Source organism: Colossoma macropomum, unplaced genomic scaffold (genome assembly GCF_904425465.1).
Source record: "Colossoma macropomum unplaced genomic scaffold, Colossoma_macropomum, whole genome shotgun sequence".
In the NCBI taxonomy this organism is placed as follows: Eukaryota; Metazoa; Chordata; class Actinopteri; order Characiformes; family Serrasalmidae; genus Colossoma; species Colossoma macropomum.
In genome coordinates this window covers 36,909,655-36,926,112 of record NW_023494788.1, presented here as the reverse complement: position 1 = coordinate 36,926,112, position 16,458 = coordinate 36,909,655, and the positions used below count along the sequence as shown (strand labels likewise).

Below are 16,458 nucleotides of genomic sequence, written 5' to 3'. Positions count from 1 at the left end.
AAATTGAATGAAAATTTTACAGTTAATGTGCTTAAGTGCGTCTCATTTTGTTGTGTTAGTATCCAGCTGATGGGTCCTGGTGGATGTTTTTCAGTTAACTGTGATTTTTGTGTTGCATCATAACATTAGGAAAGAAAAACATTTTGATCTGAGCTTGGACAAACAGGTGCAGGTGTTCAGGTCCAGGTTACGTTCCCTGAAGCCTGTTTGTATTGGATGAGCACATTAATCACAGCCCCATTAACCTTTATTTGAGATGGCCAGCAGGTTCCTCAGCCTCAGTCTACGTAATCTGTTCATCCATACGGACGTTAATTAAGGAACGTTCAGTTCATCGGCCATTGCCAAGAAATCCAATTCTCAGAATTTCCATTCGGATCTATGAATACATCAGAGCAGCGAGGACTTTCGAAGTAAAAATGTCAGTGAAGGACACGCATACAAATTCACTCTTACATATGGATGAGGCCTGTTGGCTCCTGTCCTGTAGCTGTTTTTCAGTTAGATCAATCAGTAAGATTGTAAAATACACTTATTTATCTTTTTATAAGATATAATTATATGGGGGCATATTTTCACCTGCTTAGCGTTCCTTCTGAAATGAAGGATAATAATAGTGAGATCATCCTCCCTTGTTGCAGTACCAGCCTCTACTCTTCTGGTAAGGCTTTACTAGATGTTGGAACATTGCTGTGAGGATTTGATTGAGCATTAGTGAGGTCAGGTACTGATGTTGGATGGTCAATTCAGGATCACTCCAACTCATCTCAAAGGTATTGGACGGAGCTCCATTACTTCAGAGAATGTAGTTCTACTGCTCCACAGCCCAACGCTGGAAGGCTTTATACTCCTTAGTCCACGCTTGGCATTGGGCATGGTGACCTTTGCGGTGTTCAGATGATGCCTTTTCAAACTTAAAGTGAAAGAGCACCAAATGTCATTCACAACATTTTAACAAAGATTTATTTTTGTTACAGCAATCATTATGTACATTATGTACAATTGTCAGTTTGTGTGTGTGTGTGTGCATGTGTGTGTGTGTGTGTGTGTGTGTGTGTGTGTGTGTGTATTAAGCAAGTTATGGAATTTTTGAAAAATAATGAACAAATAATGAATGATGAAATAAAAGAACAGCAGATATCTGGCCTGGGCTTAAGTGATGGTAATAAGCTATAGTTATAATAATGTAATATATATTAATGCTACACTTTAAGGAGTTACATCAGTTCTTAATTGACACAGTCACACGTTGCGCACATTCCTCCAGCTTCTCACTGAAATGCAAAACCCTGATTGATATTTGCACAAAACAACCTAAAACCTTTTGTATGCTGCTAATTGCAGAGATAAGATCTAATACATACAGCAAGCTCTGACTGAATACATGCCAATAAATCCCTCCAACAATCAGATCTCCACTTTACTGGAGTAAGGCCATGCACTCTGAGTGCTGCTTATATAACAACCTGCTAAACACCTGCAAAACTAGACTGTTAAACTTAAAGACTTTTCATAATGCTACCATATAATGTCTAAAAACTGAGGTTGAATTTAAAGCTACATCATATGCAGCCTATAATAATCTGGAGTTACAACTCTTTATTTTTTTCATTTTGATGAATAAGAACGCATCCTTATTTAAAGCAGTGCACATGAAGCACAGTAGAAGCTGCTAGCTCAAAGTGACCTCAGCCATGCCTCATTAGGTCACATATCAAAATAATACACATTTTCTGCATATACCTGCTCATAATTTATCAAACCATCTAATGGGCAAGTACTATGAACAGCTCAGTGAGCACAACAGCTCTTTCTCTCTACATCTGAGAAGAAATAAGTAAGCTGGAGCTGTGCTGATACTCATTTGCATTACAAAAATGCATACTTAAAACACTTACAGTACGAACATGATGGACATACTCATTTATATGCATTTTTACCACATAGTCTAATAAAGTAGTTTTTAAAAGGTTTTGTTGTTCAATTTCTGTGAGTGTAGTATTTTAAAACCACTGAAAGGTTCTGAGTGATACATTATCACTCAGTTCAGGCCATTTCTCTTATTTCTTACTTCCCCTATTTTAAAGGACCAATATCATGCAAGGTCCCATTTTCCTTACTTATATGAAATAAAATAGTTTGTTGTTGTAAACATCAGTGTAAACACAATTAATGTAAACACAATGTAATGTAAGTTTTCGAAACATACCAATAATGTCATTTGCTCAGTTTATGGAAATTAAGCACCAAATACAGCCTAATAAAATGAACTGTCCTTTGCGATGTCATAAAGACCAGCCCATCTTTTTAGCCCACTTACGCTCAAGTTCTAAGGAGTGTTTAAGCCCTGCTTTTTGACTGAAACACAATACAGTTCAGCGAATCAGAACAGAGCTCATTTACACATTTCTGTCTTAAAGGTACAGTAGCAAAGGCAGCTTGTTTAATTCTAAGAGTTGAAATCATGTTTTAAACTGTTTTTTGACACACAGAAGTAAAACTGGGCTCTTTAAAAGACATCACTAATTGTCCAAATAATCGGCAGATTACTAAACTACTGATACAGTCAATAGGCCATGGTAAAGGAAGAATAAATAAAATGAAAGTAAAACTCCTCTCAAGCCACTCACAAACCTTTAAAACCTCTACTTTGTCTAATCTAGTCTTCATCAAAATAAGCTTCAAGATGTTTACCCTTCCAATCAAAAGCTGTGACGCAGAAACGGGAGGTGCGACATCTGTGTATGATCCATTCGGTCATATTTGGTTTCATCTCTGTTCATCGCATCTCAAAACGAATGCAGAAACAGCATTAAGAAATCATAATATTAAACCCTCTGGGGTTCACAAACTCACCCGTGCATCAAATTCAATGTTTCTATATCTGTTTCTCTCTCTTTGTGATAATCCAGCACAGAAATACAGTTTAAACATTTCCCGAATCTGTAGAATCTGTTACATTCCATCCTATCACAAGATCGTATGTGACTCACATTCGGAGTTATGAGTCTATGAAGAGGGGCTGAAATACACGTCATCTGCCTCTCACTGTGTGGAACTGGTGGATTTGTGTGTCCGTCTACATTTTGTGTGAAACTGACCAATGGACATTCAGGAAATTACTAAGGACTGAACCATCGCGCTGGACACCCTTCAATCTTCATTTAGTCCACATTGGAGACACATGAGAAATGGTGTGCAGAGAATTTACAGCTGCTGAAGTTGCTGCAGTGGTTTTGGAAAGTAGTGATGAAGATAACGGAGCATTTTGATATGAAACATATGAGTATCATGTTATATGAAGAGCCTTTAAAGGAGAATTAATGAAGATATGCACAAATCGGGAAAATGCCATCAGACCCCAGAGGGTTAAAAGCAGAAGGGTGGACTGCTTTTCTAGGCAGGCATTAAAGGTTAAAGAGGACAAAGCCAAAGTCTGCGAATGGCCGACGATGCTGTAGGTAAGACAGGATTGAATGTCACTATTCGGCACGGAGGGGAAAATAAGTGATGAAAGAACACAAGCGTGTTGTTGAATCCTTTTCTAGCTGAGCTCTCCTCTAAATGAGGGCAGCTCCAACCTACCTGCGCTCGAGCCTGAAGGTGAATTACTCACTCAACTCAATAACATCTAACACCGCGCTCAAGTGACCTGAAAATATACATCTAAAGAGTTCATCCCCACGCCGACTGAACAGCGATCAATACCCTCGATTGGATTGACCGGAGGAGAGAACGGGGCGGGCCGATCGAAAGGCTGAAAATAGGTGCTGTTAGAAGGTGGGAGTTTTCGACAGATGCTTGATGTCAACACAATTGTCCATAGAAATGCATTTGAGTCAATGGACGCGGCTAAATGAAGGTAATTTATCAAAACAAATACTTGCCACCGAAGTCAATAACACTCATCGGAGTAATGACCTGCTTGGCGATGTTGAAAAAGATGAGTTTTTCTCTTTGATGTCCCTTAATTGGTTAAGATTGTGAACAAAGTCAGAACTGTTCACAGTGGTGGTGATAGGAACCAGGCGTCCACCTCTAAAAGCTCCCTCACAGAAAGTTATTACATGAAATGGTTATGAATGCACAGCCTGTTGTCTGATAACTTGTTTTAGGATAGTTTTGATAAGATTTTGGCCTTTAAATCCATTCTTGGTGGACGGATAAACCATGGATACATGGTGTTGTAAGGCAAAATAGTCCCCAAAGAAAACATATTATTTCAGATTTTCCACTATTTTACCATCATCAACATTCTATATAAAACTCAGAAGAAGTTTAGGTTCACTGGTGGTTTTGGATAGTAAATAAAATGTCTATATTTGTGTTGTAGTCATGATGACCCCTGGTTCCTATCACCACTACAGTCGACCATTTCACACCCAACCTCTCTGGAGAAATTTCAGGAGAATTCCCCTTTAAGACTGAAAAACAGTGAGTGTGAATCGACGTTAGCACAGCATCAATATGTCATCCACTTACCCACGTCACAGCTTTCACCCTTGTAGCCGGGGTTACACACGCACAGACCGGACACACACAGGCCATGACCCGCACACTGGGCGTCTATACACTGATTGGCGGGGACGTCACACTCAGTGCCCTTCCAGCCGCTGTAGCACTGACAGCGTCCCCTGCTGTACTCGCCATTACCACTGCACAAAACCGGACAGGCCGCTGGGAGACAGAGAGAAAATGAGGTTGGAGAGATAGTTTAGCAAAAAGATCTAGATGTATACATAAATCCTGACTGACCACTTCATTAAAACCAACTCCCTGTTTCTACACTCTTTGTCCATTTTATCAGCTCCACTGACCATATAGGAGCACTTTGTAGTTCTACAGTTACAGACTGTAGTCCATCTGTTTCTCTGCATACTTTGTTACCCTGTTCTTCAATGGTCAAGAACCACACAGGACCACAACAGAGCAGGTATTATTTGGGTGGTGGATCATTCTCAGCACTGCAGTGACACTGACATGGAGGTAGTGTGTTTGTGTGTTGCGCTGGTACGAGTGGATCAGACACAGCAGTGCTGCTGGCATTTTGAACACATCAGTGTCACTGCTGGACTAAAAACTAAAAATATCCAGCCAACAGCATCCTGTGGACAATTGTTTAAATGTGGTTGTTCTCTGAATTATTGCTGGAATAAAAGCTACTAAGACTATTACTGTACACACTTGGTTCTTTAAGCGTTCTTTAGTAAGGAAAACGGTTCTATACAGAACCATGAACACTCAAAGAACCTTTTGTATGATTTTAAGGTTCTTTACATTATGACAGTATGTTCTTCAGATTGTTCTATATAGAACCTTTTTAAAAAATGCATCTATATAGCACCAAAATAGGTTCTGCTTTTGTTACAAACTAACCATAGCTGAACGCTTTTTGGTGCTATATAGAACAATTTTCAAAAAGGTTCTATATAGTACCATCTATAGCACATTCTCCATCGATCTAAAGAACACTTTCATGATATGAAGAACCTTCTAATCATGCAAAAGTTTCTTTGAGTGTTCATGTTTCATATTTTTAAGTGTGTCTCTGTATCAGCTGGTCACTGTTAATGTAGTTCTACACTATTCATCCTCATTTATCACCGTAAAATCCTAAGAAAATGGTAAAACACCATTAAACTCAAGCGTTAGACACGCGTATCTTTTCTGTGTCATTTTTTTGAAGTATCTAGAATGTTCTCCCCCTCTCACACTGATTCATTTGGCTTGTCACTTTTTTCCTAAACATTATAAAGCCAACTGCCAAGTTTGAAACGCTTGTGTTTGTTGGTGTTTGCTTGATTGATATGAAAGTCTGACATTTTGAGGTAACGCTCAAAGGCAGTGAAAGAGATTAAAGCTGGAAACATTCATATTTGGTGATGCATGCGGCAGCTAAAGGACACGTACGGCATCGTGGATAATTATAGCATGTTTCAGCTGTCTAACACGATGTAAATACACAAAGACAGTCTGGGGTGATGTTGTGTTTTGGCCATTGAAGCCGGTTCCACTGGTCAGCTTTATACTGCAAATTCGCTGTTGAGAAAGATAATCCGCTTTGGCAAATGATTCTAAGTGTTTGCACTCCAAACTCCATTTACTGCAAAACAATAAGCCAAGCAATGCTGCAAATGTCGCCATTGCCCTTTAGAAAAACAATTACATCATAAATTATCCTACCTCGAGAGCAGTATGGCCCGAGGAATCCTGGGAAACATCGGCATGTGCCAGACACACACTCGCCATTTCCGTTACAGTTGTGAGGGCATTCCATCACCGATTCTGGAAAAAAGAAAAATCCTTTTGGAGTCAAATAAACAATCTTTATCCGTTGTGATTTTTTTTGTGAAAGGGCAGGGTTTGTATTTTAGAAGGTAGGGGCTGAGGTGCTCCATGAAATGGAGTCTAACGATAGAAATGTATGTATAAAAATGGCTGTAGTGCGTGAAAATGGGTATAGTGTAACCATGGAGGTCACTGTAATGTAACTATGGAAATGGATTTAATATGACTAAGGAAAACAGATGTTCTGTAACCACAGAAATGAGCATAGTGTAACCATGAAAATCACTGTAGACTAAGACTAAGGAAACAGATGCACTATAACCATGAAAATGGGTGTAGCGCAGCCAAGGAAAATGGGTGTTCTGTATCTGTGGAAAACGGTGTAGCGGAACCATGGAAATGGGTGTGACATGAGCAAGAAAACAGGTGTTCTGTAACCACGGATAACAGTGTAGCGGAACCATGGAAATGGGTGTAGCACAACCAAAGAAAACAGGTGTTCTGTAGTCATGGAAACAATGTAGCGGAACCATGGAAATGGATGAAGCCCAACCAAGGAACACAGGTGTTCTGTAGTCATGGAAAACGGTGTAGTGGAACCATGGAAATGGGTGTAGCATGAAGATGAAACACAGGTGTTCTGTAACCATAGGAATGGGTCTAGCGTAACCATGGAAATCACTGTAATGTAATCATGGGAATGGGATGCAGCACGACCAAGTAAATGGATGTCCTGTAACCTGGGAATGGGTGAGCATGGAAAGGGTGTGGTCTAACCATGGAAACAGGTGTAGCATAACCATGGAAATGGATGTAACACAGACATTAGCAGGCTAAGTAAACTTTACATAGCCTTACTGCTTGTGACTGAATAGAAACAATTGTCAGAGTGTCTTGTTGGTTTTGTCAGTCAATTCGGCCACACTAAAAAAAAAATCGGCGGTTTTAACTTTTAAAAGTTAATTTCTTATTAACTGATCTTCGAATATTAAATGAACAAAACAAGAATCTTTTTTATATACGGTCAAGTTAAAACCCCAAATATTTTTTTCAGACCAAGATCCTCCTACTTTGAATGTAAATGACCACTTGACTGACAAGGAAACCAACGAATCACAGACTGTTAAGTGTAATGTGTAGGGGTGGACAACGTTCAAACACCCCAATGTTAACAACAGAAACAGACCTGCAAGAAACAGGTAGCCTAGCTAGCGGTGTCTGTGTCTGCTACCATATTTTCCAGGTGCTTTAAGGCTAGTCCAAGAGCAGTGATGCTCAAAGAGGCCCCTAGTGGCTAGGGCCCTGAACTGCACCTAAGGCCCTGTGGGTTAATATGGTCTTGTCTGAGAAGCACTTACTCTCTCCACACTGAAGTTCCCAGCAGGGACATACAACTGCATCAGCACATAAGCACATAAATTATTAAGTCTATAATCGACTGAATGGGGGTTGATGGAGTTGATATCTATATAGAGCACTCAAAAAAGTATTGCACCATAGTGTGCTGTAAACACAAACGGCCGTTCATAACCCATTACGTCGATAAATTCATATCTGAAGAAGCAGACCACCAGCAGAAATGCCAGAGGCACGTTAGCATGAGTGGACCTGCAGTGTTGTTGGCTGTGTGTGTGGTGGGCTGGTCAGAGTTATTGATCCACTGCAACTGGGAGTGTGTTCCTCTGCTCATTATTACTGCTGTTACACACATCTCAGCTCAGCGGAGAGGGAATAGGACACACATTCACAGCAGTAACAGTGCGACTGTGTCCTAGTAAAGCCCTTATTCACGTGTAATTCTGTGTTAGAGGACTGTAACGGAGGAAAAAGTGAAGAAATATTAAAAATTAAAAATCTGACTACATGAGGCTACATGACACATACATAAGCCTTTAATGACAACCTTTATAATGCTTTATAAGGGCTTATTCTAACAAGCCTCGCTTGTCATGACACTTACTGAGGAAGGGATGTGGGAAGTGGGGGTGCTGAGGGGGCTGCCCGCACCCCCTGATTTCAGGACTGCAAATGATAAAAACAAAAATAATAATACAGAGATCTGACCATTTTAATAGTTTGTATTTTTCATTTATATTTTCCACAACAATTGCTGGCTGCCCTGGGGGTGCATCACTAAAACACACACAGTTTGAGGTTTGAAGAAAGAAATTGTGTGCAGAGACAGAGGCCTAAGCAGCTTAATAATGCTTTGAAATTAAAAAAAAAAATCTAACGTAATATTAATGTTTCATCGTCCAGTATATTTTCCGCTCAGTGTGCGTTCCAGTGTTAATCTCTCCAAGGCACTGTGGATGTGACACAATCGGATACCGCATCACATATCAACAATCTGATTGGTCGCCGCTCAGTTCATTTACATAAATGTGAGTCAGAGGTCTGATGTGCCAGTTGTGTGTATATACTGCTGTCTCTCGCCTCATTATATTGCAGCGTGACGCATTTTTTTTTGTAAAGTATCAAAAAATTTAAACAGACAAAAGGCAAATAATTTAGCATAATATCATTATTCATGTTACATATATGCTGCTTGAAATATCAGTGCCTCCATCTTAGAACAATTTCCCACATCCCTGCACTGAAATAAAATAAGCTCAAATTTGACTAAAGCAGCTAAACAGCTTAAAATGGAAAAAAATCTGGTGGCTGACATCAATTTTAAGCTAAAAATTCTGACGTGATAACATCAGCCGATATACATCTTAGATTTTAATTTTGTACTCCATTAGTTATAGTAAAACAGTGCTTTACTGATGGATATGATGGTCAGGTCTCAATTGTCACACTTCCTAAAAACAAATAAACACCAGAAACTTTTAAAACTATATATAGATAAAGTAGAACTGGGGTCGGACCTACCCAGAATTCTTCGTGGTTTTGGCTTCTGTTAATAACTTATTTTTCTTCAGTTCTCTTTACAGAAAAAGGTAGTTTGTATTATGTTATTTTCATGCTAATGATAAGATTTACACATTACATGTGTTTGTTACTTTAACCTTGCTGTTTTGTGTTCAGATTGTCCAGTTCAGTCTGTATTACTGCTATATATTTAAAACAGAGTGTGGCCACAAAAGTGACTAATTATTGGCAGGTTAATGGGGATATGGGGACCCATATGTTGGCTATATAGTTTAGCAAGCTAAATGCTAGTCACCAGTAGCACACCATTTGCCTGTACACAGCATCTCACTAATAAGTACCATTCAAGACTATTTGAAGCTGATACAGCCTCGGTGTGACAGCATTTTATATGGTTTCTCGTGGGTCTGTTTTTGTTACAGCATCGTTTTGAAGTCACCTGCTCCTACACAGTCAACAACACAAGAGTCTGTGACTGGTTGCTTTGCATGTCCATCAGATGGCCACTTCCTGTCAAAGTAGGCGATGCTTAGCCATGTTCAGCGACAAAATCCACCAGACTCTTAGAGAATAGCGTCAGTAGCCTAATAAAAGTGTAATGTCATGGATTCAGCTGTAACTTATATCTATTTGCATTTACATTGTGCATTATTAATAAAAATAATTAAAAATCTCAAAAGTGACGAACTATGGCAAAATTTGGGCCATTCTGCAGTTTGAGAAAATGTAGCACTATGTTTACATTACCAGGTTGAAGTGGCACAAATCAGATTTTTTGCACTAATGCGAGTCAGATTTGATGTTTTCAGAGCTGTGTGGACACACAAATCTGATCTTTTCAAATCCGACCTGTGCCACATTGGCACATCCGACATTCACATTACAAGCCACATTGCTCAAATCCGATTTTTTGCTCAAATCCGATCTCTCTGACAAGATTGTTAACGCTCGTTTAGGTAAGTGATTCAAATCTGTCATTAATGTGAACGAACTGGCGTCCTGAAACGACCAGCATGCGCACATCCTACTCAGTAATGTCATGTGAATGTGTGCATCACATGCATCATCAGCAAACAAACAAACGGTCAGAACGAGCCTTCGCTGCGAAGATAATTAACTCTGATCAGCTCTCAGCTGTTCATTATTAGAGCGAGACGAAGGTGAAAAAGGTGAGATGTGTTGCTTTTCGAACGTTTACAGGCTTTAACTTTTGTTCAGCGCTGCTGCCATGGTAACGCTGACTGATGGCGCACGCGCAGTGGAAGAAAAGCACATGAATTCCGATCTGAGCTTTCACGTTAAGGTTGCATGGCCATGAATCAGATACGTATCCAATCTAGGACCACATATGAAAGTGACTCAGGTCGGATTTGAAAAGATCAGAATTGTGTGTCCACACAGCCCTGAGATATTATTTGTGCCACTTTAACCTGGTAATGTGAACATAGCGTTTCATATGTGCTCCTAAATTGGATACATATCCAATTCATGGCCATGTGACCTTAACGAGCATGCTCAGATTGAAATTTGTGTGCTTTTTTCCCACTACGTTTGCACCATCATTCAGCCTTACCATGGCAGCAGCGCTGAACAGAAGTTAAAGCCTGTAAACAGTGAAAAAGCAACACATCTCACCCTTTTCGCTGTCGTCTCGCTCTAATAATGAACAGCTGAGAGCTGTTCAGAGTTAATTATCTTTGCAGCAAAGTCGTTCTGCTTGTTAGTTTGCTGTTCATGATGCACATGATTCATTCACATGACTTTACTGACTGTGATGCGCATATGCAGGTCATTTCAGGACAGTTCATTCACATTAATGACAGATTTGAGTCACTTACCCAAACAAGTGTGAACTGTCATGTTAGAGAAATCGGATCTGAGCAAAAAATATGATTTGGGAAATGAGGCTTGTAACGTGAACGTAGCCATAATTTCTGCACCTTATAAAATAAGAAATAATAAATAGAAAATTACAACATGCCTTTGCCATAAACACCAAACCTGCAACTTCTAAGACTTAAAGGACAGGATTTGTGTTAACATGACAGAAAATGTGCACACATAATGCTTTTTTTATTATTTACAAACGTAAAAAAAAACCCTCAGGCACAGCAACACACTCACCCAGCACCATGGTGTTGTATGAAACAGGCTCCACACTCCGGCCATCGTTATAGAAGGCCAGGTGCCAAACTCCGGCCTGCAGGAACTGAATGAATCCTGCATGCTGCACGCTGACCGGTCTCTCCATGCCGTCCCTGAGGTCTGGGTCCAGCTGAACACGCTCCCGTGAGATCAGACGACTGCCATCCAGCAGCTCCACAAAATCATACTGAAACACACACAGAGCTTCTGTCAGCTGTGTATACAATCAGCACTGAAACATCTGGATTTCTCAACAACAAAGCAACATTTATGACAATTAGAAGCTTGTAATTCTTCTGTTTGCTCGTTTTAACAGTTTGACATAGATTTATATTATTAATATATATATAACTCCAGTTCGAAGTTGGGACGCTGTGTAAAATGTAAATAAATGTAAATAAAAACAGAATGCAAAGATTTGCAAATCTCATACATCCATATTTTATTCACAATAGAACATAGAACATGTATCAGATGTTGAAAGTGAGCACCACCGTTTTTCACAGATGGGATAAGGTTTTTATGCTGAAATGCAGTGTTTTCCTTTCTCCAAACATAACACATTTCATTTCAAACAAAAAGATCTATTTTGGTCAACCATCCACAAAACATCGTTCCTCTATTACACGCCTTGCTCTAAGAGAGCGTAACAATGGTCTTGAATTTCCTCAACAAATCTTCTTTTGAGGTCTTTGGAAATCTTCTTTGTTCGTGACATGATGCACTTCCACATGTGTTGTTTGTCCTGTGATAGTTCCTTGTTATTTAAATAAAACATGGTGGTCACTCACACCTGATTGCCATCCCATTGATTAAAAACAACTGACTCTATTTTCACCTTCAAATAATCTGCTAATCTCAAAGTTTCACATACTTTTGCCACTCATAGATCTGTAATATTGGGTCATTTTCCTCAATAAATAAATGACCAGGTCTAACATTTTTGTCTCATTTGTTTAATTTGGTTCTCTTTATATACTATTAGTACTTGTTTGAAAATCTGATGAAGTTTTAGTTCATATTTATGCAGAAATAGATAAATGTTCTAAAGCGTTCACAAACTTTCAAGCGCCACTGTAACTACCCCACAACTCATCACAGAATAGCACAAATAACGTGCACATCACGCTAACAACAACTTATTTGCAATAAATGTCTGTAAAATAAATGTGTGCACAAAGCATATTTGTACTTAATGACCAATAAAACTGTGTTAAAACCTTTATATCACATTGTACTGGTGGTAGTCATGCTGTTAGATGTTTGAAAGCTTCCTGAAACAAGAGCAAGTTTCCTGGCTGGGGTTTCAAAACAAGGCTTTGAATGAAAGTTTTAGCCATTGATTCCTGACTCATCAGGTACAAAAAGCAATAGAGAGACAAATAACAAATTGAAGCTAGCACTCAATGCACTTGCCCGAGTCTATTGTGATGGCTTTAAGAACACATTGATTGAACATCTACAATGGTGCAGGCACTTTTTTCAGTCTAGCTACAATAGACCTTTGTTTTATTGACAGCTGTGGGTGTTAGAGACCATCAGTAAAGACAGAAAGGGGATGTCTCTACTAAAACACTGTTTGTTTTCTTTGACTTAAGGAGGATTTGCTCCTTCCACCTTCGAGCTTTAGGGCCTCCATCTCCTGCTCATATTAAATAGCTTCAGTCGATATTTGCCAGACAACAGCTTTGTTTGTTTTTTTCTCGCTAATACAAATTGCATAATTAAAAAGCCACACGCTTTAAAAGCAGCTTTTAAGGGGCTCATTTATTTATCCGTATTCATGCTATCCTCGTTTTTCTTTGTCCGCGCTGATTGATCACTGTATTGTTTCCATATTAACGGTTTATGTGACTCACCTGCTAATAAATAAACGTCTCTGCACACCAACACAGAGCGTGAAAACTGACTGTAGTTTACAGCTGTTTGTTTAAATGCAGTTTTACAGTCATCCATGCTTTCTTAAAGGAACACTTCAGCATTTTTTAACCTGATCTCTATCTGCTGCATCTGTTTTGTTTGGAAATTTACCATATGCAATAACCGTGACATACACTGATCAGGCATAACATTATGACCACCTCCTTGTTTCTACGCTCATTGTCCATTTTATCAGCTCCACTTACTATATAGGTGCACTTTGTAGTTCTACAATTTTCAGTGGTCAGGACCCCCATGGACCTTCACAGAGCAGGTACTATTTGGGTGGTGGTTCATTCTCAGCACTGCATTAACACTGATGTGGTGGGGGTGTGTTAGTGTGTGTTGCACTGGTCTGAGTGGATCAGACACAGCAGTGCTGCTGGAGTTTTAAACACCTCAGTGTCACTGCTGGACTGAGAATAGTCCACCAACCAAAAATATCCAGCAAACGGCGTCCTGTGGGCAGCGTCCTGTGACCACTGATGAAGGACTAGAGGATGACCAACACAAACTGTGCAGCAGCAGATGAGCTATCGTCTCTGACTTTATATCTACAAGGTGGACTGACAAGGTAGGAGTGTCTAATAGAGTGGACGGTGAGTGGACACAGTGTTTAAAAACTCCAGCAGCACTGCTGTGTCTGATCCACTCAGACCAGCACAACACACACTAACACACCACCACCACAACAGTGTTACTGCAGTTCTGAGAATGATCCACCACCCAAATAGTACCTGCTCTGTGAGGGTCCATGGGGGTCCTGTCCACTGGAGAACAGGGTAAAAGGGGGCTAACAAAGTATGCAGAGAAACAGATGGACTACAGTCTGTAATTGTAGAACTACAAAGTGCACCTATATAATAAATGGAGCTGATAAAAGGAACAAACAAAAAAACTTTTCTGTGATGATCCACCTCTGGAAGTTGGATAAAACTTTATAATAACAGTTTCTATAAGCTACAAGTTCACATTTGGGTTTTATGGTCATGTATTTAAATGTTTATTCACAGAATTCAGGAAGTGTCTATTGACTTCTACACTCTTAAAAATGATGGTTCTCCAAGGGAACCACAAACATTCAAAGAACACTTGATTGAAAAGGATTCTATATAGCACCAAAATGGTTTTTCTATTGTTACGATGCCAAGCCTGTACCTGTGTGTGTGAAGGCGGGAGGCCCTTCCTGCCGTAAACTCCAATCAGGGCGTTCTTCTGGATGGAGATGTTGAACTTGAGGAAGCGTGGTCTCTCCATCATCATGCTGGACCTCCAGAAGACCGCCGGAGGAACGGCCTGACCAACCTGCTGGCCAATGTCCACTTGACCTGAGTCCAGCACAGGGTCACTCATGCCCACCCTGCCTGTAAACAAACAGTATTATTAACATACACAAACACGTATTTGTTAATGCAGTCTAGGAATATATTGGACTATTAGAATCAACTGAATTGAAACACATAATAGATCAATCGACCGAATACTGGGACACACCTCCTAAGTGCCCATCCTCTGCTGAATCACTCAACAGAAATTTCAAATTGCTTCTGGAAGCAACATAAGCAAAATAACTGCATTAGGAGCTTCATTCCTTCATTAAAGGGGTTTCCATGGCAGAGCAGCTACTCACAAACCTAAGATCAAAATGCACAATGCCAAACCATGGGGGTTGGGGGGGTGGGGTTGTGTAAAGCACGGCGCCACTGGACTCTGAAGCAGTTTAAATGCATTTTTTGGAGTGACCAATCACGCTTCTCCATCTGGCTGTCCGATGGACGAGACTGGGTTTGGCAAATGCCAGAAGAACATTACCTGCCTGACTGCACCGGCCAGCTGTAAAGTTTGGTAGAGGAGGACCTCAACCCCATCGAACACCTTTGGGATGAACATGAACGGAGATGGTGAGCCAGGCCCTCTTCTGGATGAATGGGCAAAAATCCCCACAGAAACACTCCAAAATCTTGTAGAAAGCTTCCCAGATGAGTGGAAACTGTTATAGCTGCAAACTGTTATAGCTGCCTATGGATTTAGAATGGGATGTCATAAAAACCCCTGTAGGTGTAATGTGTGGGTGTCCCAATACTTTTGTCCATATAGTGTGTGTGTGTGTGTGTGTGTGTGTGTATATATAGTCTTAATATACAGTCTTAACTCAGTCTCGGACTCAGACTCGACCACTAAAAGTCCAATCTTGATCTTGGCTCGGACTCAGATCTAGCAGCCTTGGCTACAGCACTATTTCAAAGAAAAGAACATCACACCTACTGTGAAACATGGAGAAGGCTTGGTTATGTTTTGTGTCTGGCACGGGGTGCCTTAAATCTATGCAGGGCACAATGAAATCTCCAGACTATTAAGGCATTCTGGAGTGAAATGTACAGCTGAGTGTCTGAAAGCTCAGTCTCACTCGCCAGTCATGGGTTCTCCAACTGCATAATGGCCCAAAACACCCAGCTAAAAGCACCTAAGAATGGATAAGAACAAAACACAGGACTATTCTGAAGTGGCCTTCTACGAGCCTTGGGGCCATATTACAGAAACTTCTTAAGTCTAAAATCTTATCTTATCTGCTTAGTCACCATGACAACTTCAGTTAGGACTGAATGTACAGCAGAAACTATAACAGAACAACAATTCTTAAGTTCATAATCTTATCCATTAACTCCAGATAAGAAGACAGTATTACACAAACATCCTAACTACACTAAATCTCCTAAATACTGTCCTAACTTTAAGATGACCCAAGAGGAGTCTTAACTTCTGTTTAACCATCTGTTTGTATTGTTTTGTGCTGTGTCAGGCAGAATATTTCACAATAACTACTATAATGACGCTACATTTATTTATACTGTAAAATGCTGCTTTCACTGTGAGATGTTTTACTTTTCTAACTCTGCATTTTAAAAATCTCAGACACTGCAGACACACAATCCCCACTGTCCCCTCTTATTACCTTCGTGTGTTAATGTTGATGATGAAATATTACAGTGATGGTGGTGAATAATGAGGAGACAGAGTTGAACGTGTGCCTGTTAATTAGGGGGAATAACTTTAGCGCACTCGGCTGAAGCGTTTGGAAAACTGAAACTGAAACTGGGAGTGGTGACGCTCTGATAAACAGCAGGAAACGCTGAAACAATATTCTTAACTTTTCTGTTTATCGTGATTTAGTTTGTTTGACCTTTTTTGCACATCAGTAACGGTAGCTACTGTTAGCCGCCTGGCTAA

General features: G+C 40.0%; 1 protein-coding gene across 1 annotated transcript in view; it reads right to left on the bottom strand.

Annotated features, from left to right (window-relative positions):
* Positions 1 to 16,458, bottom strand: part of si:dkey-237h12.3 (teneurin-3) — a 284,586-nt gene that overhangs the window by 91,266 nt on the left and 176,862 nt on the right. Inside the window, exons 8-11 of the mRNA XM_036569289.1 lie at positions 14,389 to 14,594; positions 11,290 to 11,497; positions 6,184 to 6,285; positions 4,483 to 4,677 (exon numbers count right to left, since the gene is read on the bottom strand). Of these exons, the coding sequence (XP_036425182.1) occupies positions 4,483 to 4,677; positions 6,184 to 6,285; positions 11,290 to 11,497; positions 14,389 to 14,594 (711 nt within the window). The remainder of the gene's footprint in view (positions 1 to 4,482; positions 4,678 to 6,183; positions 6,286 to 11,289; positions 11,498 to 14,388; positions 14,595 to 16,458) is intronic.